Source organism: Chlorocebus sabaeus, chromosome 15, assembly GCF_047675955.1.
Source record: "Chlorocebus sabaeus isolate Y175 chromosome 15, mChlSab1.0.hap1, whole genome shotgun sequence".
Taxonomy (NCBI): domain Eukaryota; kingdom Metazoa; phylum Chordata; class Mammalia; order Primates; family Cercopithecidae; genus Chlorocebus; species Chlorocebus sabaeus.
Window position 1 is genome coordinate 49275462 of NC_132918.1, and position 23711 is coordinate 49299172.

A 23711-nucleotide genomic window follows, 5' to 3' on the forward strand; every position below is an offset into this window, starting at 1 on the left:
GGACAGCTCTCCAGACAGCATAGGAAGGTGGGTCTGTCGCAAGGGGTCTATGTGTGGTGGCCCCATTTACCATGATAAGCATGACACAGTGTGGTTAGAGGCTGCTCCACAGGTAGGCACCAAATCCAAGGGGAACATAGAGGAGGGAACAGTTCACTTTCCAGCTTTCAGGAGATGTCAGTTGAAAACCACTCACTTTCCGATTAACTCCAATGATCCAGTAATCACAGAGTTAAATGCAATGCATATTATCATAGTGCGCACCTAGTCTAAGCTCTTCCTGTACATGAAGAAAACAGACCAGAAAAAACTCAAATGCTGGGTTTAGACTAGGAACTTAGCGTCTCATAGTCCATTCAGGGCACTTTTCACTCAGCATTGTCCCTGTGGCATAGAGAAGCTTAGGGGTAAAAGAATCTAGTGTGACACACAAAGGAGAAAGCTGAGATGCTATTTACAAATGATTCTTCTCCCCTGTTTCCCTTTACAATAGCAGACTTTTCTGCCGGGCGTGGTGGCTCATGCCTGTAATCCCAGTACTTTGGGAGGCCAAGGTGGACTGATCGCTTGAGTTCAGGAGTTTGAGACTAGTCTGGGCAGCACGGCAAAACCCCGCCTCTATTAAAAATACAAAAAATATCTGGGCATGGTGGCACATGCGTATAGTCCCAGCTAATCAGGAGGCTGAGGTAGGAGGATTGCTTAAGCTGGGGGGTGGAGGCTGGAGTGAGCTGAGATCATGCCACTGCACTCCAGCCTGGGTGACAGTGTGAAGGAGACCCGGTCTCAAAAAAAAAAAAAAACAAAAAACAAAAAAACAAAAAACAAAACCAACAGATTTTTAGTTATAAGGCTTGGATGGTATCATAGTATAAAACTAAGCATTCAGTTCAGCTCTGTTCCAACTGATAATGAAACAATCATTGTGCATCTGAAGGAGAAATCTTTTTATCAGCAGGAAGCCTGACCTTCCTTACATGTCACACCAAGAATAGATGGTGAAAAATTTTGCTTTTGAGGCTACTTAAGATAGGAGAAGTTGCATATGCTTTAATAGGGATGAAAGAATCTATATGCTTGCTTAAAACTCCTCCTTTCTATAATAAATTAAGTTCATAAATATTGAATCTTAGGATCTATAATCTGGCATAACATAAACATCTTCCTCTCTAAACAAGACTTTAATTGTTTTAATAATGACTGCATACTCATAACAGAGGATATTCTTCTTAAACAAGGAGTCACAGGAGCTAAGAGAGAAAATGAGGTAATTGGTATATCTGAAGGAAATAGAAAATACTTCCTGATAGAGATTCCATTTGGAAATGACTTATGGCAGATATACAGATGAACTGTACATGGTCACACAATGAGATTTTTAAAATCCACTAAACAACTCTCCGGAAACGAAGAGATTTTATTAGAGGACACAGATTATTAGAGAAGACCAAACAATACAATGTTAGCAAATGAAAAGCAAAAGAAATTCCACAAAACATAGATTTGATATGTGGAGAAAATGTGGGAATTATTTGAAAAAAAGTGTTGTGGTTATAATGATGAATGAAACAAGGGGATAAAAGTCAAAGTTATTTTTAGTAGAGCATAAAAGACTTTGTATTCTGGAATGAAGAAGTACTAAGTATTCACTAGAAATTTCGGTGAGTCTACTCTAAAGAGATTTTTTTTTTTTTTTTTTTTTTTTACATTCAGTGGAGAATAAAAGTAATTGAGAGTAGAGAGAATAAGGAAATTACAAGAAAAAATTAAGTTAAACATATAAATGTCCCAGCTAAATGTCCACTGGTGGGGTAGAGGGAGTTATGTTAAAGAATACTTTAAAATATTTAAACACCCCGACTTTGATAAACAATAGTAACATTAGAGTCATTGGGTAATAGCAAATAAGATGAAAGTCTTATTTCCATATACAGTGTGGGCCTCACCCTTGACATATGCTATGGTAAAGAAAATGCAACACCAGATTCGGCTGGTGACACTTAAACACCTCATACCTGATAGCACATTGCAGGTAATGACTTTGATGTATAAAAGAGAATTCGTAAAGTAGGACTGAGTACTAAGTCATATTAACTAAAATCCACGCAAAGCTCTGGCCTTTCATTTGTCTATTCATTCTGTGCATTTATCCCATATATATACAGATTTGCTTTCATTGGGCAGCTCTTTGCTGGTCTCACCTGGGTTCACTCTTAATGGTTGCATTCAGCTGAGGGATCGGTGGGTGGCTGAGCTCAGCTGGGAGCGCTGGGGTGGTTGAGCCTCTCTGCAGTCTTTCCTCCTGGGCTTCCTCAAAGCATGATGGCCTCAGGGTAGTTTTCCAAAAGGGTGAAGACAGAAGCTGCAAGATCTCTTCAGTTCTAGGCTCTGGAGCTGATACACCATTACTTCTGCCACATTCTACTGGTCACAAGCCTAGCCCAGATTGATAGGAGTAGCTGCAAAATACTGTGGCCATGTTTTCCAACCCACGACAGATGGTGGTAAGTGCTGTGAAGAAAAATCAAGCAGGGAAGAAGGGAGGTGCTGAGATACACCAGGGAAAAGGCTTCGCTTTTAAATAGGGTGGTCAGGCAAGACTGCATTGAGAAAATGATGAGAGTCAAGACTTCCTGAAGGTAAGGGCGTGAACCATGTGACTACCTGAGGGTAGAGCACTTCAGGGAGAAGGAACAGCTGGCTCAGAGCCTGCTGAGCTTGAGTAACAGCAAGAAGGCCAGCGTGGGTGGCCCAGATTGAGGGGCCCACAGCAGGAAATGTCCTCAGAGAGGAAACAGAGCAGTCCAGTGAGGCAGTACTGATCACTGCAAGAACTTAGGTTTTCCTTCTGAGTGTGATGGAAAGTCACTGGAAGTTTTCAACAATCAGATGGACATTTTAACAGGATCACAGACAGAGGGGGGCAAGGGTTAAAACAGAAAAACCAGTCTGGAGGCTACTGCAGTAACCCCGGTGAGAAATCAGGGGAGGGGGAAGATAGTTTGCGTATGGATGGATTGTGGATGTGACAGAAAGAAAAGGAGCAAGGGTGATTCCAAGGTTTTGGGCCTGAGTAACTGCAAGGATGAATTTCTCGTAAACGGGGTGGGAAATCCTCTGGAGGAGCAGGGTGTGGGGAAGATCAAGAGCTCGGTCTTGTACCTGTTAAATTTGACCTGCCAGAGAGACAGCCAAATGGAAATCTTGAGTATCGTCTACAGCATCTACGGGTCTGGAACCATGGGAGAGGCCTGGGCTGGAGATACTCATTGGGAGTTACCCCAGATATAAATGGCCATTGGAGCCACAGGACTGGGTGTGATCACTCTGGGGTGAGGGCAGAGAAGTCTAAGGACAAAGCCCTAGAGTTTGAGGAGGTGAGGGCAGTGGGGTATTAGGAGAGACAGAATGTGGATCCTGGATGTCAAGGGAAGAAAGAGTGGCAAGGAGGAAACAGTGATCAACTACGGCAAATGCTGCTGAGAGGTCAGTGGGATAAGGACTGAGAATTGGTCAGTGAATGTAATAACTTGGAGGTCACTAGGATGCTTGACAAGAGCAGTTTCTAGGAAGTGGTGTGATGAAAACCTTATGAGAGTCAGTTCAACAGAGAATCAATGAATTGGAGGCAGCTAGTGCAAGCTACCCTTGAGGAGTCTTGCTTAAGGGTGTGACCACTGGCATGAGTCAAGGCAGGGATAGAGAGCGCATCACTGGAGGAGAAGAGATCAGGGGATGGAGAGGCCAGGGTATGAGAAGCATCAGCCGTGTGGGTATTGAAATCACCAAGAATTATCAAGAGTAGTGATGGAGAGCTAAAAGCTAGCAACTCAGGGAGTGATTCATGGGGCTGCAAGAAGACACAGTGACTGCTGGAGTCCAGTGACATGAGATTCAAAGCTGGGTGTTTTTAGGGAAGGAGAGAGAGCAGCAATGAAGAGAAATGAAGACGTCTTGCATGTTGCCAGGTCCAGTTGGATGAAGAGAGCAGAAGTGTTGCAAAAGAAACAGTGTCCTCGGGGGAGAACCAGGTTTCAGGGAAAACAAAATGCAGGGAATTTGTAGGGAAAGGAAGAGAATGGAGGAAATTTTGTTGGTGTAAATATTGGAGGGCACAGAGGACCTGTTTCAGAAGTCAGGAAGGGGTGGGAGTTGGAGGAATAAAAGGGAATGTAAAGAACTACTTGGAATTAGAGTTAGGAGGATGTGAGGTGAGCTGGAAAACGTACCTAACTAGGATAAAGGGCAGATGAGGTTGCTGAACTCAAAGCAGATGGTGGTGGACAGTGTTGGAGGCAGGGAGGGGTGCTGGCCTTGCCATGCACAGTGGATCCGGATCTGGGATCCTGCAGCTTCCACTGGGCTACTGCTGAGTTTAAGGAGGTCTTAGGCACAGCACTGGGTCCCCAGTCCCTAGTCTGTGAAGGCGAAGCTGGCAGAGGGTTGGGCTGTTCTGAGGCCCCCTGGACTTTGCTGGGTTAGTTTGAGAGCTAAGGGTGGAGACTACAGCAAGAACTTTGAAAGTTGCTCCTTTCACTTTGCATTCACCTTAAGGACCTAACAGCAGGGAATGGTGAAGTTGGGAGGACTCCAGAGCTCCTATGCTTTATTAGAGTGACTTATGCACTCACAAAATTTCAGTTCTGGGCTGTTGTTTGACAGAAACACGGCACTATGGCCTCAGGGTCATCAAAGGCTATTTGAAGCATGAGGTCTGGGAAGAATCCAAGCCTATATATTTTTTATCCTTAAGAAGATCTAAGTGTGCTGTCAGAAAAGTGAGAGTTCAGAGCTCAGTGAGGAATTTCAGGCTACACTAAAATTTTCATCTTTTAACTGGGGGCAGCTCTAAGATTTTGTACATTTAAAACCCTGAAAAATATTCTAGAAGAGAGATGGAATTAATAAAACATTTTCCCTTAAAAAAAAAATCACTTCTTCCATTACTTATTTCTTCTGCGTTTTGAGAAACTTCTTGAAAGTGTGGCCCTTCTAATGAACTCCAAGGAGCTTTCTCAGGTTACCTCCACAGGGGACCAGAACACAATTATTTTGATTTGAATGATTTCTTGAAGAGTTGAACAATAAGACAAATGGAGCACCATTAATGCATTTTCTTATATTTTCCATTTAGTAGCAAATGTAAAAGGGTGTTGGTTATGGTCTTAAATAATAGTAGCATCTCTTTTTTAAAAAAAATTCAGGTTAGTTTTACATAGAGTAAAATGTGTACATCCTACATGTGCAGTTTAATGAGTTTTGTAAAATGTATACATTCATGTAATCATTACTCAAATCAAGAGAGGGAACATTTCCCTCACTGCTGAAAGCTTTTCCACACCCTTTTCCAGTCAATACCCCTCACTGAGAGGCAGTCATTGTGATTTCGATCCCTATATATTAATTTTACCTGTTCTCAAACTTCATGAGAGCAGAATCATACAGTTAAGTAGTCTCTTGTGCCTGGATTCTTTGGCTCAACATAATCTAAAGATTATAAAGATTCAGCCATGCTGTTGCCTGCATCAGTTGTTCCCACTGCCCCCCGCCTTTTTGTTTTCTTTTTGAGACGGAGTCTTACTCTGTCACCCAGGCTGGAGTGCAGTAGCATGATCTCGGCTCACTGCAACCTCCGCCTCCTGAGTTCAAGCAATTCTCTTGCTTCAGCCTCCTGAGTAGCTGGGATCACAGGCATGCACCACCACACCTGGCTAATTTTTGTATTTTTAGTACAGATGAGGTTTTACCATGTTAACCGGGCTGGTCTTGAACTCCTGACCGCAAGTGATCTGCCCACCTCAGCCTCCCAAAGAGCTTGGGATTGCAGGTGTCAGCCACTGTGCTTGCCTTTTTTTTTTTTTTTTTTTTTTTTAAACTGCGGAGTAGTGTTCCATTCTATGAATATATCATTATTCTGTTGATGAACATTTGGGTTGTTTCCAGGTTGGGGCTATTACTATAAATATGAAGATTTTAAAAAGCAGTTTTGAAGATTGTTTTGTAAGTCTTTTTGTGGATGTATATTTTCATTTTGCTTGAGCAAATACCTAAGAATAGATGATACCATAGAAGAGATCATAGGGTAAGTATATATTTAACTTTAAAAAATAACTGCCTGTTTTCCAAAGCAGCTACTCCACATTTCATTTCTGCCAGCAATGAATGAAAGAGTTCTGATTCCTCTACATCTTCACCAAGACTTAGTGTTATCAGTCTTTTTAATTTGAGCTATTCTAGGGTGGTATATAGTGGTGTTTCATTGTGATTTTAATTTGATTTTCTGATGAGGCATAATGGGCACATTTTCATGTGCCAACTACCTATTTAGATGACGACTTCTGTGAAACATCTTTTCAATTCTTTTGCCCAATATCCAGCTCTTTAATAAATCTTGTTGAGGATATAACCCTCTCAGGCAGTATTCTGTTGACTGACCACATTCTTTAATAGAGAAGCTAAATGTTGTAGAGACATTGAGGCAGCAGTGGTAGAAATAAAATTGCTGGGTAAGAGCATTAGATTCATTCATTCGTTCATTGATTCATTTTTAGAGATGGGGACAGGGTCTCCCTATGTTGCCCAGGCTTGTCTCAAACTCCTGGCCTCAAGTGATCCTTGCACCAGAGCCTCCTGAGTAACTAGGATTGTAGGTGTAAGCCACCACACCTGGCTAAGAACATTGAATTTAGAGCTTTCCGAACAGTTTAAATTTGTCAGGACAAGTATAGAATCAACCACTTTATTTGTAAAAGCCTCCACATGCTATTTCAATTCAGAGTTTCAAAATACAGAGAACAGGTACTCTCTAGAACCTCAGCATAAAATTCAAGTTTGGAAAATACCTGAAAGTGGTGTTACAGCTTATGTAACATCAGATTTTTTCCATATGTATATTTTGAGATGTATAATTTTATTTAAGGACTGTCCAAATTTGTGTCATAATGGACATGTGTCCATTAAAAAGCCCATCAAAAAAACACTTTGCTTTACAAGTTGGCACATTCAAAAATATAAACACAAAGATGTCGTATCAGAGATAAAATAATCTCTAAGATTCCAATTCTAAGAGGCTCTGAAAAGAAAGTATATGTAGCAGCAACTACCCAAGTATCAGGAATTGTTAATTGTTAATATCAATTGTGGCTGATAATATAGGTTGAGTCATTCAACATCCATTCCCAATTATTCTTTTCCTTTTCTTCCTTTACTGTGAAAGCTGGAAAACCAAAAGCTTCATCTCTGATTTTTCCCATGTGACGTAATTCTGGCCAGTCAGCTACAGACTAAAGACACTGAGGAGGCATGCGCCTGTAATCCCAATTAGTCAGGAGGCTGAGGCACACAAATCACTTGAACCCAGGAGGTAGAGGTGGAGGTTGCAGTGAGCAGAGATCGCACCATTGCACTCCTGCCTGGGTGACAAAATGAGACCCTGTCTTAAAAAAAAAAACAGAAAACAAAAGACACTGGTGAGAGGAGCCCTTTACCGAGTACAAGTCAATGTCTCGCTAAAAAAAAAATAATAATAATCATTTTTCTCAAGAACATAAATATGAGGCCTGTCTGAAAGTACAGCATTCATCTTGGGAACATGAAAGACAGGGCAGGAGAATAAGCCATCACTCTGACATGGTCAAGAGCAGACAGCAGAAAGCCTGGTTTCCAATGGCACTACTGATCTGCTGTACCAGCCCTGGACTTCCTACCCCTGGACTTCTTATTGTGTGAGACAGTAACACCCCTATCTGTTTAAGCAGCAGAGGTTTTCTGATATTTGTTGCCAAGTGTATTGTCAGCTGATTCACTAGTGTTTGAAAGAAGATACCATACCAAACACAAAATTAACTGCTTATATTATGCACCATTATCTCTTTATTAAACCTGACTTTATCAAAGACCTAATTGATTTTTCAAGGAATCCCCAGTATTAAGACCTCATTATACTTCTGCATGAGCAGAAGGGCTTAACACTTTCACCCCATTATCTGCTCTTGGAACCAAATTTGAAACTATTAATAAATGTTAGTAAAAACCTGCTCCAATATTGTTTTAGCATTTATGAAAACTGTACCAATTATTTTAATATGCTATTTTTTACCAATGATATCTTCATATGCTCTTAGTGTTTTAAAACAAACATAAATTCCCTTTTTAGCATATGAACATTTGCATTTAGATCAGAAATCACGGCAGTATAATAAAACAGGGGTCCCCAATGCCTGGGCCATGGACCAGTACCAGTCCCTGGCCTGTTAGGAACTGGGCTGCACAGCAGGAGGGGAGCAGCCAGCGAGCAGTACTGCCTGAGTTCCGCCTCCTGTCGGGTCAGCGGCAGCATTAGATTATCATAGGAGCACCAACCCTATTGTGAACTGTGCATGTGAGGGATCTAGGTTGGGTGCTCTTTATGAGAATCTAACTAATGCCTGAGGATCTGAGGTGGAACAGTTTCATCCCAAAACCATCTTCCATCCCACCATGGAAAAATTGTCTTCCATGAAATCTGTCCCTGGTGCCAAAAAAGTTGGGGAACCACTGTACTAAAACAATAAAATTGTATACAACACCACGAAATGGTTGGGCCAATAGTTGAAAACAGAATATACGGCTCTAAAATCTCTCTATAAATGAAGTTTGTTTGTAGCTCTACAGAACTAAAAACTGAAATATGTGAACAAACTTTAAAAAAGCAATTTTGGAGGAAAATACGTTTAGAGAAGGTATTCTACTGAGACAGGGTTAAGCAAGTAGTGAAGAATGTTGATTCCAGAGCCAGACTGCCTGCATTCGGACCATTTTCCTTCCGCCAGTGTCATCTTAGGCAGGTATTAGTCAGCTCGGGCTGCCAAACAAAATGTCATGGGCTTTGTGACTGAAACAACAGAAATTTATTTTCTCACAATTTGGGAGGCTGGCAAGTCTAACATCAAGGTGCCAGCAGGGTTGATGGCTGGGGAGTGCTCTCTCCTGGGGTGGCAGGTAGCTAGCTGCCTTCTCATTGTGTCCCTACATAGTTTTCTTGGGTATGTTCATGAAAAGAGAGATATCCCTCTCATCCTCTTCTTATAAAGCCACCAACTGCCTTAAAATATCATCACATTGGGGGTTAGGACTTCGACATCTGAATTTTGGGAAGACACAATTCAGTCCATAGCAGCAGGTTATGTAACCTCTCGGTGCCTACATTGCCTTAGCTGTAGAAAGAGTTGATAATAATGGAAAGGGTTTTTGCAAGGATTAAGTGAGTTAATACATGTAAAGCTCTTAGAAAAGAATTTGATGCATAATAAAGGCTATACAAGTTTGATTATCATCACTGGCCATATTTTAGCAAATTTCTGGTAGGGAATTCTCACTTCCCAAAAATATGATCAAAATGTATTGAAGTTATTAATCAGGGCTTCTCAACCTCACTGCTGATGACATTTTGGGGCCTGACAGTTCTTTGCTGTGGGGTTGTTCTATGCCTTGTGGACGATTAGCAGCATCCCTGGCCTCTACCCACTAGATGCTGGTAGCACCTCCACTCCGTTGTGGACATCCACAAACGTTTCCAGACATCGCCACATGTCCTCTGTGAGGTAAAATCACCCCTGGCTGAGAACCAATGCTATACATCTATTAAAGACACAGAAGCAGCTACATGAATTTATAGCTTAAAATATTGTCATTTTGCAAACTTAAGAAATTCTTACAAAACCTAAAGAATGGGAAACTATGTCAACAATCCCTTTTTATAGTAAACACTGAGGTTTTTCATATAATTTGGAACCTTTGTATTTTTTTTCTCCAGGTCCAGTGAATTTGGCAGCTAAAGATTTAAAAACATATACTTCTTTCCTTTTGTTAAGGATAAGATGTAATTAGTAAAGTAAGGTTCATGTTCAATATCCTAGTTTTAAGATAATCTTTTGAAGAAATGCAGGTTACTTAAACAGATTTTGATATATCACTGAGGTGTCCATGATTCTGAAATTCTGATAAAACAGAATGAATCATCTACATTGTGCTGTCCCATAGAATTTTCTTCACTGAAGGGAATATTCTGTTCTGTAATATCCAATATGGAAGCTACTATCCATATATGACTACTTGAGCCCTTGAAATATGGCTAGTGTAACCATGGGACTGAATTTTTAATTTCATTGTAATTAATTAAATTTTACACAGTTACATGTGGCTAGTAGCTATACTATTAGACAACACAGATCTATACACATAAAGAAATGATTATGTTATTTTCTTCCTTAATAGGGTCTTTTTGTCAGTGGGCAGACCCCCATACCCGACACATACCACTTACCACATGTTAAATACAGTAGAAACAGGTTTTTATAATCCACACAAGAAATGGTTCTTGTAGTCACATATGGTGTAATGCTGTAGTAGAATATGGTTTCTCGCTTCTACTTCTCTTAGAAGGTTCAACACTTTATACTTTACAATTCTGTTGTAAAGCTAACATTCCCTAACAGACCCTGCAGTCTCTGAAGAGAGAAGACTTATTTTTATTAAAATTCTTTGTCATTATGGTGAAGCCCCATATATAGCAGGCATGCAATAAACTTTTATTATAAATATATAATATTAAAAATGTATAATTTTTGTAAAAGTAGAAAAAGAAGAGCTAGAGTTAGTATGCCAGAGGTTAATTTACAATGAAGGTATAAGAATGACTACTATAGAGTTTAAGTCCCAATAAATTTACATAGTTGGTAGGCATCTCCTTAAAGGATAAAATGCAAATGGCATAGAACATTTCACCTGTGCTGAAATAGTTTAAAGAGTTTTTTAGTGAGATTTTCACCTGGGCAGTTTTTTTGTTTTTCTTTTTGTTTTGTTTTGAGATGGAGTCTCGCTGTGTTGCCCAGCCTGGAGTGCAGTAGCTATTCACAAGCATGACCATCACACACTGGAGCCTTAAACTCCTGGCCTCAAGCAATCCTCCTGCCTCAGCCTCCCAAAGAGCTGAGACTGCAGGTGTGTGCCACTGCACTCTGCTTGAGCAGTTTTCTCTAACTCTATTCCTTGCCCTGCTTGGTACACACACACTTCTTTGGGAATCACTGTGGGAGAACCCATTGTTGCTGACAGGAATGTGTTGGGGTAGTTAAAAAAAAAAAAAGGTTATAAACCACTCTCCTGAAAACTCATGTTGGCAATTGTTTTACAGGTTGTAGCTGCACACAGACATCATAATTCTTACAAGAAGTATCTCTGCAAACAATATTCCTTTCTTAAAGGCAATTCTATAATTAAGGCAAAGAGGTTACCAGCATCAGTAGTGATCTATATAATAATGGCTGACATTTGTTGAGTGCTTACTGTTTCAAGCACTGTTCTTGCAGCTAAAATGCAATTATTTAATCTTCGTAACAACTCCATGAGGTAGATAACAATGTTATCCCATTTTAGTTGAGGAAACAGGCACAGAGAAGTTAAGGATTTTGTGCAAGATCACACAGCTAGTAAATGATAGAGCCAACATTTCAAGCGGGGCTGATTCTGAAACTGTAGTCTTAATTCTATGCTATATTGCAGCTACACTCACCCAGGGAGAGTGCTTGCTTGTAAGCAACACAGGAAAAGCAGATTCCATTCCAACCACTGACTCAGATTTATCAAGCGTACAGATAAGAGAAAGCAGCAGGTTGATTGCAAAGCTTACTCCCACTCTGAAAGGCTATGAAAATGAAAATTGAGGGTTGTATTAATAGAAGTAATGGTTTATACCATTACTTTTAATGGCAAAAAAACCACAATTACTTTTGCACCAACCTAATAGAAAAAGGTTAATTTTCTAAGCATATGAAGATTCCCAAAATCAACTATGCAAAAAATTTATTTTTATATTCATATTTCTTTTTTTTTTTTTTGAGATGGAGTCTCACTCTGTCACCCAGGCTAGCGTACAGTGGCACGATCTCAGCTCACTGCAAGATATTTCTACCAAGATGGAAAACCTAAAATTAAAATGAGACCTCACCAAAACCTTTTCTTAATATAAAATCTTAGCTGGGTATGGTGGCTCATGCCTGTAATCTCAGCACTTTAGAAGGCCGAGGCGGGAAAATCGCTTGAGAACTCAGGAGTTCAACTCCAGCCTGGGCAACACAGGGAAACCCCATCTGTACAAAAAAATAAAAAATTAGCTGAGTGTAGTAGTGTGCAACTGTGGTCCCAGCTACTTGGGAGGCTGAGGTGGGAGGATTGCTTGAGCCTGGGAAGTTGAGGCTGCAGTGAGCTGTGGTCATGCCAATGCACCCCAACCTTGGAGACAGAGACCCTGTCATAAGAAATATGACATAAAAATGTAAAAATAAAATCTGAAAATCATGTTGGCTGATTAGAAAAACATAACAGGCAAGTTATTGAGGCCTTACTACCATTATTCACAAAAACTCACAGTGCTACAAGTAATCTAATCATGTTCACAACAATTAACTTTTTCTTATAAAATTTTTATTGAGAATAGTTAGGAGTGTTTTATTTCATAACTGAAAACATATTTTTAAAGTAATACTTCTACTAAAAGTGCTTCTAACAATGACTAAAATGAAACAGTAACTAACAGTTGCTCTTAACAATGTGCTAGATACCATGCTAAATTTATATAGTTAGTCCTCAATCCTCAAAAAAAAAACTAAAGAGGTAAGTATTATTATTATTATTTGAAACAGGGTTTTGCTCTGTTGCCCAGGATGGAATACAGTGGCATGATCATGGCTCACCGCAGCCTTGACCTCCTGGGATTAAGCGATCCTCCCTCCTCAGCCTTCTGAGTGGCTAGAATTACAGGTGCACACCACCACGTCCACTAATTTTGTTTTTATTTTCTGTAGAGATGAAGTCTCACTATGTTGCTCAGGCTGGTCTCAAACTCCTGGGCTCAAGCAATCCTCCTGCCTTGGCCTCCCAAAGTGCTGGGATTATAGGCATGAGTCACCATGCCCGGCCAAGTATTGTTATAATGTTATTATTATTATTACCTACTTTGCAGATGAAGAAATTGAAGTATGGAGAGGTGAAGTAACTTGCTTAAAATCATACTAATAAATGGTGGAGCTAGGATTCAAATCCAGTTATCCTAGCTGTACTGCCACTAAGTGAGAGCAGTAAAATGCAAAGAAAATACTTTCCCTGTAAGACATATTTTGCTGAACAAAACCTAATGATGGCAGAAATGGAATGACTTAAAGATGGAAAACAGGAACTTACATACAAACATTTTTCAGTATTTTGTTATACTATTCAAATATTCAATACAAAATAGATTAAAATTTAAAATATATTTGTACTTTAATTTTCCTTATAGCCAAATCAGTAATATTTTATTCTTTAAATATTTTTTTTAAAAAACAAGGGCTGGGCCCAGCGTGATGGCTCATGCCTGTAATTCTAGCACTTTGGGAGGCTGAGGCGGGTGGATTACCTGAGGTCAGGAGTTCCAGACCACCCTGACCAATATGGTGAAACCCTATCTCTACTAAATACAAAAAATTAGCTGGGCATGGTGGTGCATGCCTGTATAAATCACAGCTACTGGGGAGGCTGAGGCAGAAGAATCACTTGAACCCAGGAGGTGGCGGCTGCAGTGAGCCAAGATTGCGCCATTGCATTTCAGCCTGGGCAACAAGAGTGTAACTCCATCTCAAAAAAATAAATACAAACAAGGGCTTACTAAACACTTAAATTTTCTCCTTTTCATTGCAGAGCACAAAACATTCGTTACTCCAAACTACCCTGTGGCAATAACTTAATATTTATTTATTTATTTATTTGGAGACAGGGTCTTGCCATGTTGCCCAGGTTGGAGTGTGGTGGCTATTTACAGGTATGATCATGGTATACTGCAGTCTCAAACTTCCAGGCTCAAGGAATCCTCCCGCCTCAGCCTTCCAAGTAGCTGAGACTACAGGTGTGCACCACCATGCCTGGCTCCATGGCAGTAACTTTAAAAGCAGCAAAGTGCTTTTTCTTACAGTTACTTTCATATTTTTTTTTTTTTTTTGAGACAGAGTTTCGCTCGCTGCCCAGGCTGGACTGCAGTGGTGCGATCTTGGCTCACTGCAATCTCTGCCTCCTGGGTTCAAGAGATTCTACTGCTTCAGCCTCCCGAGTAGCTGGGATTACAGGCACTTGCCACCACGCCCGGCCAATTTTTATTAGAGACGGGGTTTCACCATGTTGGCCAGGCTGGTCTCGAACGCCTGACCTCAGTTGATCCGCCCGCCCTGGCCTCCCAAAGTGCCTGGATTACAGCGTGAGCCATCGTGTCCGGCCATGTCCAAGCATTTCTATACCGAAATACAACTGAATTACAAGTTCTTTTTAGTTCTGTCATATAACAATTATATACATTTAAATTATATGTATAGGAAATATATTTATGAATTTCACTGCATGACAGTAAAGGGGGATACAGTACTTTTATAAAAAAGGAAGCAATGGGACTGACAGAGTTAAGATTTACTGATAGCGGTCAGCTGTAATAACACAATTTGCATAGACGGAAAATTAAATAGCAACAGATAACTAATGTTTGTTTCTAATGCAAGAGTAAAATAAAATCAGCATCATTTAATCAAATGGAAAGAAAAACCTGTTCGATGCTTAACTTTTGTGTTGGAACCCAAAATTGTCCCAGCATTCCTTCTGATGAGTATGTATTAAACTTTCGGACAGCTGTGCAGACGAGCTATGATCATGGCAGGCTGGGCAGCATCAGCGCTGCTTTGTCACAGCGCCTCCTCTTCCCTCAGATGCTGGTGTGTAGCATAAACAGGGCTTTGTTAGGTGGCGGGACTGTGGTTTTGCTGTGTGGAAAATCAAATTGTTAGCGCCATCCTCCACATTTCATTTACATTCTGTCACACTGCCTAAAGTAACCTGACAATCTACTGCTTTCCTCTTCAATGCAAAGTCATGTATCTGGTTCACATTTTAAGGATGCAACCTTCTAAAAAGGTCAAACAGAAAGTTACTAAAACAGTTTACTGCACAATGATAAATTCAAATGGCCAAAGATATTTGTATAATTTTTTCAGTAGCTAGAGAGACAACTGTGAAAAAATATAAAGCAAAAATTTCCAGAAAAATGTGATTCATAAAAAGTAACCCATACAAAAGCATTTCAATTTTTTATTCTAATTGTTATGTTTTTAAACATTCTATGTATCCACATTCCTTAGATTTAAAAATTCAGAATGGCAAACTGAATCTGTAGATGTGAAAAATTAAGATTCTAAGGTTTTTTCTTAAATTCATATCAGTAGACTCCACCACAGAAGAATCCAAAATGAACTTGTGGTCCGTCATTTGTTACAAAATAACCTCCCCTCAGTGTGAAACAGTTTGATAAAGTTTAGTATTTTCTTGCACTGTTTCCAGGTAACAAACCTTAAATTTTATTATTGCCAAATGAAAGAGCAAATGAATATGAATTTTCAAATTAAATGAAAGTATTTACTTGACAAATTAGTTTATTAAGTTTAAGGTTGCACATAAAATTATAATGACAATTCAAATAAGGTAAGCAGAATAAACCATTTATTAAAACATTGTGTGATAAAATAAACTTTTTGACCCAATGCTACACTGGTAAACATTTTCCCTTATTAACATGTTACCTAAAACACAGTTAAATTATATCATCTGGGCCGAGCGTAGTGACCCACACCTGTAATCCCCGCACTTTGGGAGGCAAGGTGGGCGGATCACCTGAGCTCAGGAGTTCGAGACCAGCCTGGTCAACATGGGGAAACCTGTCTCTACTAAAAACACAAAAATTAGCCAGGTGTAGTGGCACATGCCTATAATCCCAGCTATTCGGGAGGCTGAGGCAGGAGAATCCCTTGAACCTGGGAGGCGGAGGTTGCAGTGAGCTGACATCATGCCACTACACTCCAGCCTGGGTGGCAGAGCAAGACTCCACCTCAAAAAAAAAAAAAAAAAAAAAATTACATCATCTGACCAGAACCAGAAAATACTTCTGTCCTTTACCACTCAATGATTGAACAGTGAGGTGAGTACAGATCTACGTTTTCTTGCTGAATGACAGAGAATAGTAACTTTAACGGCAATCAAAATTCCATATGCCTAAAAGTTAAATTTTATTTACCCCGTTCACTGGCCCAAACTTAAAATCCTCACATCACATAAAGATTTCATGGACCACTCCCTTTCCCTGCCAAAAATACATATTAGGAACAAATTAAGAGTAAGAGTTGGGTTTTAAACTGCACTTTATTTGTTACTATAACATTCTTTTTTAACTGATCAACCATAAGCATGCAAAAAGTTCTCTGAAACTGCTTCCACTGCCTGTTGTAGAGAAATGGGTAAATTATAAAGGTGATTCAATTTGGAGTTCTTTCCTTTTCTGTAGCACTTCTAAGCTGTGTGCGTGACACACATCACAGAGGTAGAAAGGACCATCTTTAATAAATTATCTTCTTAATCGCAGAGAATTTCTGAAAATAAAACTGACAAAATGCTAAACCAAGGCTTTGATGAGTCCCAAAGGACCATAGATCCATCGGCTCCTATTTGAAGAATTCATCCCCTGGAGTGTTCTAGCCTTTGTAGGGCACTGGATTACAAGATCCACCAGGGCTCTGAACAACTGCACTAAGAAGCCGTCTAACCACTCTCATTTGCCGATTCTTTGGACCACCCAGTCCTGCTGGCAGAGAGGGCAGCGATTGTTCTGTTTCACCCACAGGGACATGCAGCAGTTGTGGAAGGAATGATTACATTCTCCCCAGACCACTGAAAGAAAGAAAAAGAAGAGTTGACATTACATATTTCAATTTAAATACTGAACTCAAAATTACAGCTTATTTTATATTACAAATAATAATCTTCAAAAAAGACAGTTAATTGGCCAAAATAATGTTTTTCTATCTATAAAGAAACAGAAACTTATAAGTTACACAGAGACATAAGTCACTGTTTGAGAGCCTTTCCATCCCCGTTCTAGAATCTATGGATGATGTGATGACCCCTAGTTCCTACACAGCTCCACATGCTGTCTTCTTGAACTTTGAAAGGACTTGAACCTTCCTTAGATCTGACTTTCTCAGTTATGCACTGACCTTAGAGACCTTCTGGGCTTTATTTTATGGAAAAATGTCCTTCCAATTTTTATTTACCAAGATAGAATGAGTTGTAAATGTTTTTAGCATGCAGTAGGCTATTATAAATAACATGCTTCTAAATATTCAGTTGTGCATCTACTGAGCTGAGCTGTTTCCTAGAAGTAATGAATTGTTAAGTCATCCACAAGCAGTGCAATTCCTCATGTGATGATGAAATTTTCAAAGTGGCTGGCTGGAGAGAGAGGTCTCTCTGTGATCCAAGAAAGTGGCCTGCCCCTCACAATTCCCAAATTAATACTTTTTAAACAAGTAGCATGGAAGAAAAACTTTAAAACAAGGGATATCATCCATAATCTAGAATGCAGTCTCAAATTTGGTATTCATCTGTCCCTTGCTTGATCAACTGAGCTATATGACAAGAGAAAAAGATTAAATGAAAGAAATAAGGCAGAAAAAAAGAAAAAAAATTCCTATGAAAATTTGCTACAGGGGGTAGGAAGAAAGGGTGAAACATTCTAAGTGTTTCAGGAGGAAGAACTGGATCAAAATTGCAAGAATCAATATTAAGAAGTTCTATGTACATCATGTATTTGTGTTCTATGTACACCATGCAAACACAAACTACAAAGCCAATCTTTTATTCTAAGAAAATCTGTAAACATGTTTATATAGCAATCCAGACTTGATCACCTCAAGAACTAGGGCATAAAAATCTTTGAACTGCCTAAAATATTTAGCCTGCGACAACTTTTACAGTCTAAGACTCTAAAGAAAATTTGATACACAAACCACATTCCAAAAACATACTTGAGACTTAGAATTTTTCTACTCTGGTTTTAAAGTTAAATACCATATTATAAAAGTATTGAAAAGTGAAATGCCTTATTAGAACCAAAAGTGACCTATAACATAGCCAAAATTCAAATAATGTTTTGACATTCTGATTTTATAATTTTCTAAATAGAAAATATTTAATTTTTGATTACCAAAATGTTTATTATGACCATGTCTGGAATATATAACCAATTCTTAACGACGGCAATAAAAGGATTTGCAGGTTCACTCCATTAAACTCTTCTGAGAACCAACATATTTTATATTAATAATGGATCACTGCTTTACAGTTTATTTTTGTGTATTGATAAAGTCAATCTAAATTTCAAATTCAAACATCCCTACTGAGAGAAAACCTTCAGTTGAAAAAGCAAGAGAGCGAAATTACAACATACCAACACAGTCCTCTTGTTTGTTTTCAGCTTGACATCTAAGACAGGCATCTAAAAGTAAACAAACAGCAATTCTCATTCTGATGCTCAGAATGCAATTTTTAAAAACCAGACACTTCAAAGTCAAAAGCTCTAAGGGTTAGAGATGGCAGTAAAGACTCATACTATTAATTTCTCATCTGAATGTAACTATTTAAAGAGGAATAAAGTACAAGGCATTCTACCAATTTACTTATAACCAGGAGCAATTTCACAACAGTTAACAACAAATCCTGTATTTTTATAAGCTCTGATGAAAAGATGTCCTGACAGTGCCAATAGAGAAAATTACTAGAGAAAAATATGCCACACTCCACTATATTCAAAGTTACTATATGCTTACTGGGCATGCTCACGGGCAGTTTATTTTCAAGACACCCTTTAAATAAACCATATATATATGTTAGCTTATACATACATCAAGAAACACTAGGATACCCAAGGAGCCAATAATAAAGTTTACTAGGAGGGTGTGGAATGGGAAGGAGAGTTTTCACTCCTCTTCCAGGTAATATACATATCTTCCTCAATTTCTGAACTATGTGAATATATAACTTATATAAAAATTAAATTGAAAAAATTTGATTCTTTCATAAACAAGTTTTTAAAAGTCATCCATACTTACTGATACAGAAGTTTTCCTTCAGCAACTCATAAAAAGCAACTTTTTAGTTTCTACCCTAAGACACTTGAGACTTCCTCTAAAACGAACTGCTTTGTATGCTTCTAATAGGTTGCTACTGATGGTCATCCAGACAAGGCTGGTGAGAAGCCAGTGAGACACGGAGGGGAAAGCAAGGGCTGCAGAGCCAGATCTACAGTCAAATCCCATTTCACTGGCATTTATTAGGTTCATGGCCTTGGACCAATTACGAACTCCAATTCCCTCATCTGTAAAAAAGGCACAATACCGTGAAGTATTTATATATTAAGTGGGAATGATATATACTGGTGAGAATTTTATAGATAAAATAAGTAAATACTAGATATCCCTAAGCACCAAGGTTTTTTTCTTTGTAAGAAAATGCTTGGGAGCTAAATGATGAGAACACATGGACACACAGCAGGGAACAACACACACTGGGGCCTTTCAGAGGGTGGAGGGTGGAGAGGATCAGGAAAAATAACTAATGGGTACTAGGCTTACTACCTGGGTGATGAAATAATCTGTACGACAAACACCTGTGACACAAGTTTACCTATGTAACAAACCTGCACTTATACCCCTGAATCTAAAATAAAAGTTTAAAAAAAAAATACTTCCTTTACAGGTAAGTCTGAGCCCAAAGCATTTACCCAACAATGGTAAAGTACTTTAATAAATTACTTTATTACTGGTTTCTTGGGTATCCTTCTAGAATTTCTTGATGTACATATAAACAAATACTAACATTATATGTATGGGTTATTTAAAAGGGTGTCTTGAAAATGAACTGTCCATGAGCATGCCCAGTGAGCTTACAGTAACTTCTAATATAGTGGAGTAGGTGTAAACACTAAAAATGAGATCCTAAAGGCTATACTAAGAAGTTTTCAAAATTCAATCTGGAATACTATCAGCTTAATGAAAAAAGTAATATAGAATACTTTAGGGACCAAAAATGGACTCATTCACTAGCTGGAAGAGGAGTCAGTGTTGGGTAAAAGGAAGTTCAAACCAACAGAAAATAGTTTTTAACATAAATAGGAGAAAAATAATTCTGTAAAAATAGAAACACGGTGGAGTTGAAGCCTGCTTCTCTTCTTACACTGGATTTTGCTCAGGCATTTGTTTGCTCCTCTCCACATGCTCTTACCCTTAAAAACACACCACCGCCCTAGTCTCTTCAGTGTGGATTAAAAACAACCACTGCCTCCTGAGGTTTTCTTCAATCCCACAATTACTCCTCTGTGCAAGGAGTTATGCACTGGGGACACCAAAATGACCAAGGCTGGATCTCAAGGGGCTCACCAGCAAATGGGGACGTAGACAGACAACTAAATATCATGAGGGTTGTGATACAACAGTGAAGACGTGCTACCTGTATCTGGCTCTAGTTCTGTGCAATCACAGAATTTTAATATTAAGGTTGGTGATCCCAACTGCCTCTTTACAAATTAAGAAAATAAGGCTCCCAAAAGTTATGTGAAATATCCAAGGTGATACAGTCATGAAGGGTTACCCTGGCTATTATAACTGGCTGTACTAGCAAACCTATTCAACCCTTTTCATCAGCACTTGCTCACTATGCAATCATCACTCCTTTCTGAATGAAGGGAGGATAGTGGAAACCAAGATGAGAGTGTTATCCATATCAGAATGGGCTGACAAGCAAATCTTGGGAGCAGAAAGTATAATAAATCACAAGTGTAAGATAAATTCCAAATACTAAGGAAAGGGAACAAAGTGGGTTCTTGTTGCTGAATCTAGGAATCTCTAAATTACGCTTATAGCTCTAATGTAATTATCAAAACTGACCCAAATCTACACAAATTCCTAAAGTTTCAGATAAAAGATAAAAAATTGCTTTAATGATCTTCCTAGAATCTAAAACAGCACATTTCTGAGGAGTACAATAACACCTTTTAGAAGGGTGCTAGGGTAAGGACTAGGAAGTCTGGGAAAAAAAATTTCCTTCTGCTGTCACCTGACCTCTAAGTGGGTTTTAACACCTCATAAACAAAATACAAAGGTCTAGCCTAGAATACTTTCCTGAACCCAAAGTACAGCTGTTTGCAAATATGCAAGACTGGTCCTGTAGTAGCAGAATACTTGCTATAATTAGAAAGTTTATGATGAAATGTGTCATTTATAGCCTATACTTTGACCTACATTAAAATACCTCAGTAAAGTTTATTTGTTGCAAAGTTTCAATCATTATTTCAGGTTATACATTTCCACTTACTGCTTAAATGTTTTTCCTTCCGGGAGGAAACAGCTTTTTGGGAGAGAAATCTTTTGAAAATACCCTTTGGGAACATTATTTTTAAACTGAAAAGGAACTAAGTGAAAGTTTAGTTTCCTTTAAACTGAAGGAAATTTATTTAGGAGATAAAATGTTTAGCAAAACTTGTATTGCAAAAAAAAAAAAAAAAACAGTCTCTTGGATCAGTTAAAAGATGCTTCCCAAATTGGAAATTATGATTCCTAAGTGAGGGTAGGGGCAGCTGTATTGCTGGCAAATAAACTAGATACTTTTAAAGCCTAATATGTTTTGTTCGTTTGTTTTTGAGACAGGGTCTCATTCTGTCACCCAAGCTGGAGTATCGTGGCAGTGGCAGGAACAAGGCTCACTGTAGCCTCGACCTCCTGGGCTCAAGGGATCCTCCCACCTCAGCCTCCTGAGTAGCTGGAGGCCACCATGCCTGGTCACTTTTTTAATTTTAATTTTTAATTGTAGAGATAGGGTCCTGCGATGTTGCCTAGGCAGGTCTCAAACTCCTGGGCTCAAGTGATCCATATAAAATAAGTGGGTCATGTCTAATAACAAGGTTTTTCAAAAGTAGAAGGTAAAAATATCTGAATCCAATTGTTGTAAATCCTCTTTGAAACAAGCCCTTAGAATAAAAGACAAAAGAGCATAAATTGAGAAATCTCTTGATTCTGGTAGGTTTAAAGTCTCATCCCCCCTCAAGGACAGCAATTCTCTTTATGTTCTCCAATTATCTCATTTTTCAAGACAAGTCAGTTTTCAAACTACAGAAATGTCTGTTTTCTTTAACTACCCTCAATAAAGAACTCCATTGAAGATGCTCTCACAGTAATTTTAAATGCCCTATCTGAAAATACAACTTGCATTTAAATAGCACTTGCTTTTCAAAGTGGTCTGAGATCTTAGAACCATATAAAATATAACAAGATTAAGCTGTTCTGAAACGTTTCGCTTGGTCTAATATTTTAACTCAAAATATCACAGAAAGAAGACATATTTGTAAGAGGGTTCTCCACAAAGGCATGACTCAGAGCAGGGCAGTATCTTCTCCAGGAAATGACATCCGATATGGAGAGGGGGTTGTAACGGAGGTGAAGTTCTACATTTCTGAAAAAAGGGCTTACAGTTCTTCGGCTTCCATGAAACTTAGATATTCTTGAACCACACTGTCCCCTTCAAGCCACGCTAGTGCTATCTGACCCGTCTTAGATCAATCCAGATTTAAAAGCCATTCGAAGAGCGGCGGTAAGCTAATCCGGAAATGCAATGGCTGTGAACACTTTCCTGCGTCCCTCGAGGAGAACTAAGGGTGTCGTTTTGTGGAAGATGACTCCAGAGCATCACTTTGGTGGTGACCAAGACTATTAAAGTTCACTGCTGAATCACGGCCTTTACTCTGTCCACCTTGCGATGAGCTTTTAGAACAGGGGCTGGCCACACAAACCGAAGTGTTTCCTGCTAGTTCCCAACAATCACCCGGTTTTATTTTCCTGGTCACACCCATCACTACCTGAAATTACCTTGTTTACCTCCGTTTATTGCCCATTTCTCTCCCTAGAACACCAACCACCCGGCGCCGGGCGCCTGTTGCACAACCCCTCAGCCCTCAAGAGCCGCAACAGGATCGTGGCTCCGCGTTCCTCCGGCGCCCGGGCAGGGCGACCTCCACTCCCCAAGGCAGGGGACTTTCCAAGGCTTCTGGCGGGCGCCCGTCCCGTCCCAATCCCGAAGTCGGCTCCCGGAGGCCGCAGCGCGGCCCCGGCCTTGCGTGCAGCGCTTACCCATCACCTGGACCCTGCAGATGGCGCACGTATCGCACTCAACGTCCCAGCTCCACATGGCCACCGCGTTCCACTTCTTGAGGGAGAACATCTTGTCGCCTCCCGACTTGGAGCCTGAGCTCCCGGAGTGAGACGCCAGGGCGCAGGTTTCCTCTCCGTCTTCCACGTCGGCCATGGCGGCGCCGCGGAGCCGACGGCGGAGACGTTGGCTTGGGGTAGGCGGGAGGCTAGGGCGGCTCTGCCGGGCCGCCGGACGGGCCACAGCGCCGCCCGCAGGCCGCAGGCCACCGTGGTGCCTAGACCCCGGCCACCCACGATTGGCTGGCGCGGCCCAGTGACGTCACCGGACGCCAGCGGCGGGGGGGCAGGCAGGCCCCGCCCTCGCCCTCCTGGGGGGACGGAGCGGGCTTGGGGCTTCTCGGGGCTACGCTGCCGAATCCGCCTGCCGCGGTGTGGGGTGTTACGTCTGAGCAGGCGCACAGATTGTGCTGGAATGTGTGTCTGTGTCCTGCTTTATGGCTTCATTAAAACTACTGCTCTCAAAAATAATCTTGTTAATTTATTTGTTTGTCACTTCCCTCCCAAGTGTAAAACTCTATCAGAGCAGGGAACGTGTTCTTATCACCACATTGTCCTCGGTATCTACAAAATGCC

At 40.0% G+C, this 23711-nt stretch overlaps 1 protein-coding gene across 2 annotated transcripts; it reads right to left on the bottom strand.

Moving 5' to 3' along the window:
• Positions 1–16226: 16226 nt before the first annotated feature.
• Positions 16227–23376, bottom strand: RNF7 (ring finger protein 7). Of its 2 annotated transcripts, none has more exons than XM_008008896.3 (3): positions 23058–23376; positions 18329–18376; positions 16227–16770 (listed from the first exon to the last, which is right to left on the bottom strand). In XM_008008896.3, the coding sequence occupies exons 1-3, from the start codon at positions 23230–23232 to the stop codon at positions 16652–16654; spliced, it is 342 nt and encodes a 113-aa protein (XP_008007087.1). In that variant the 5' UTR covers positions 23233–23376; the 3' UTR covers positions 16227–16651. The 2 variants fall into 2 exon arrangements, with proteins under 2 accessions (XP_008007087.1, XP_008007088.1); XM_008008897.3 differs by having other exon boundaries at positions 23065–23342.
• Between the last annotated feature and the right edge of the window lie 335 nt (positions 23377–23711).

What these genes read in the sequence shown, in the direction of transcription:
- RNF7 (XM_008008896.3), bottom strand. Translation starts at nt 23,232, where the DNA reads ATGGCCGACGTGGAAGACGGAGAGGAAACCTGCGCCCTGGCGTCTCAC. An exon ending in CTGCAGGGTCCAGGTGATGG is followed by an intron (nt 18,377 to 23,057) that starts GTAAGCGCTGCA and finishes GTTTACTTTTAG; the next exon opens with ATGCCTGTCTTAGATGTCAA. An exon ending in CAAACAAGAGGACTGTGTTG is followed by an intron (nt 16,771 to 18,328) that starts GTATGTTGTAAT and finishes TCTTTCTTTCAG; the next exon opens with TGGTCTGGGGAGAATGTAAT.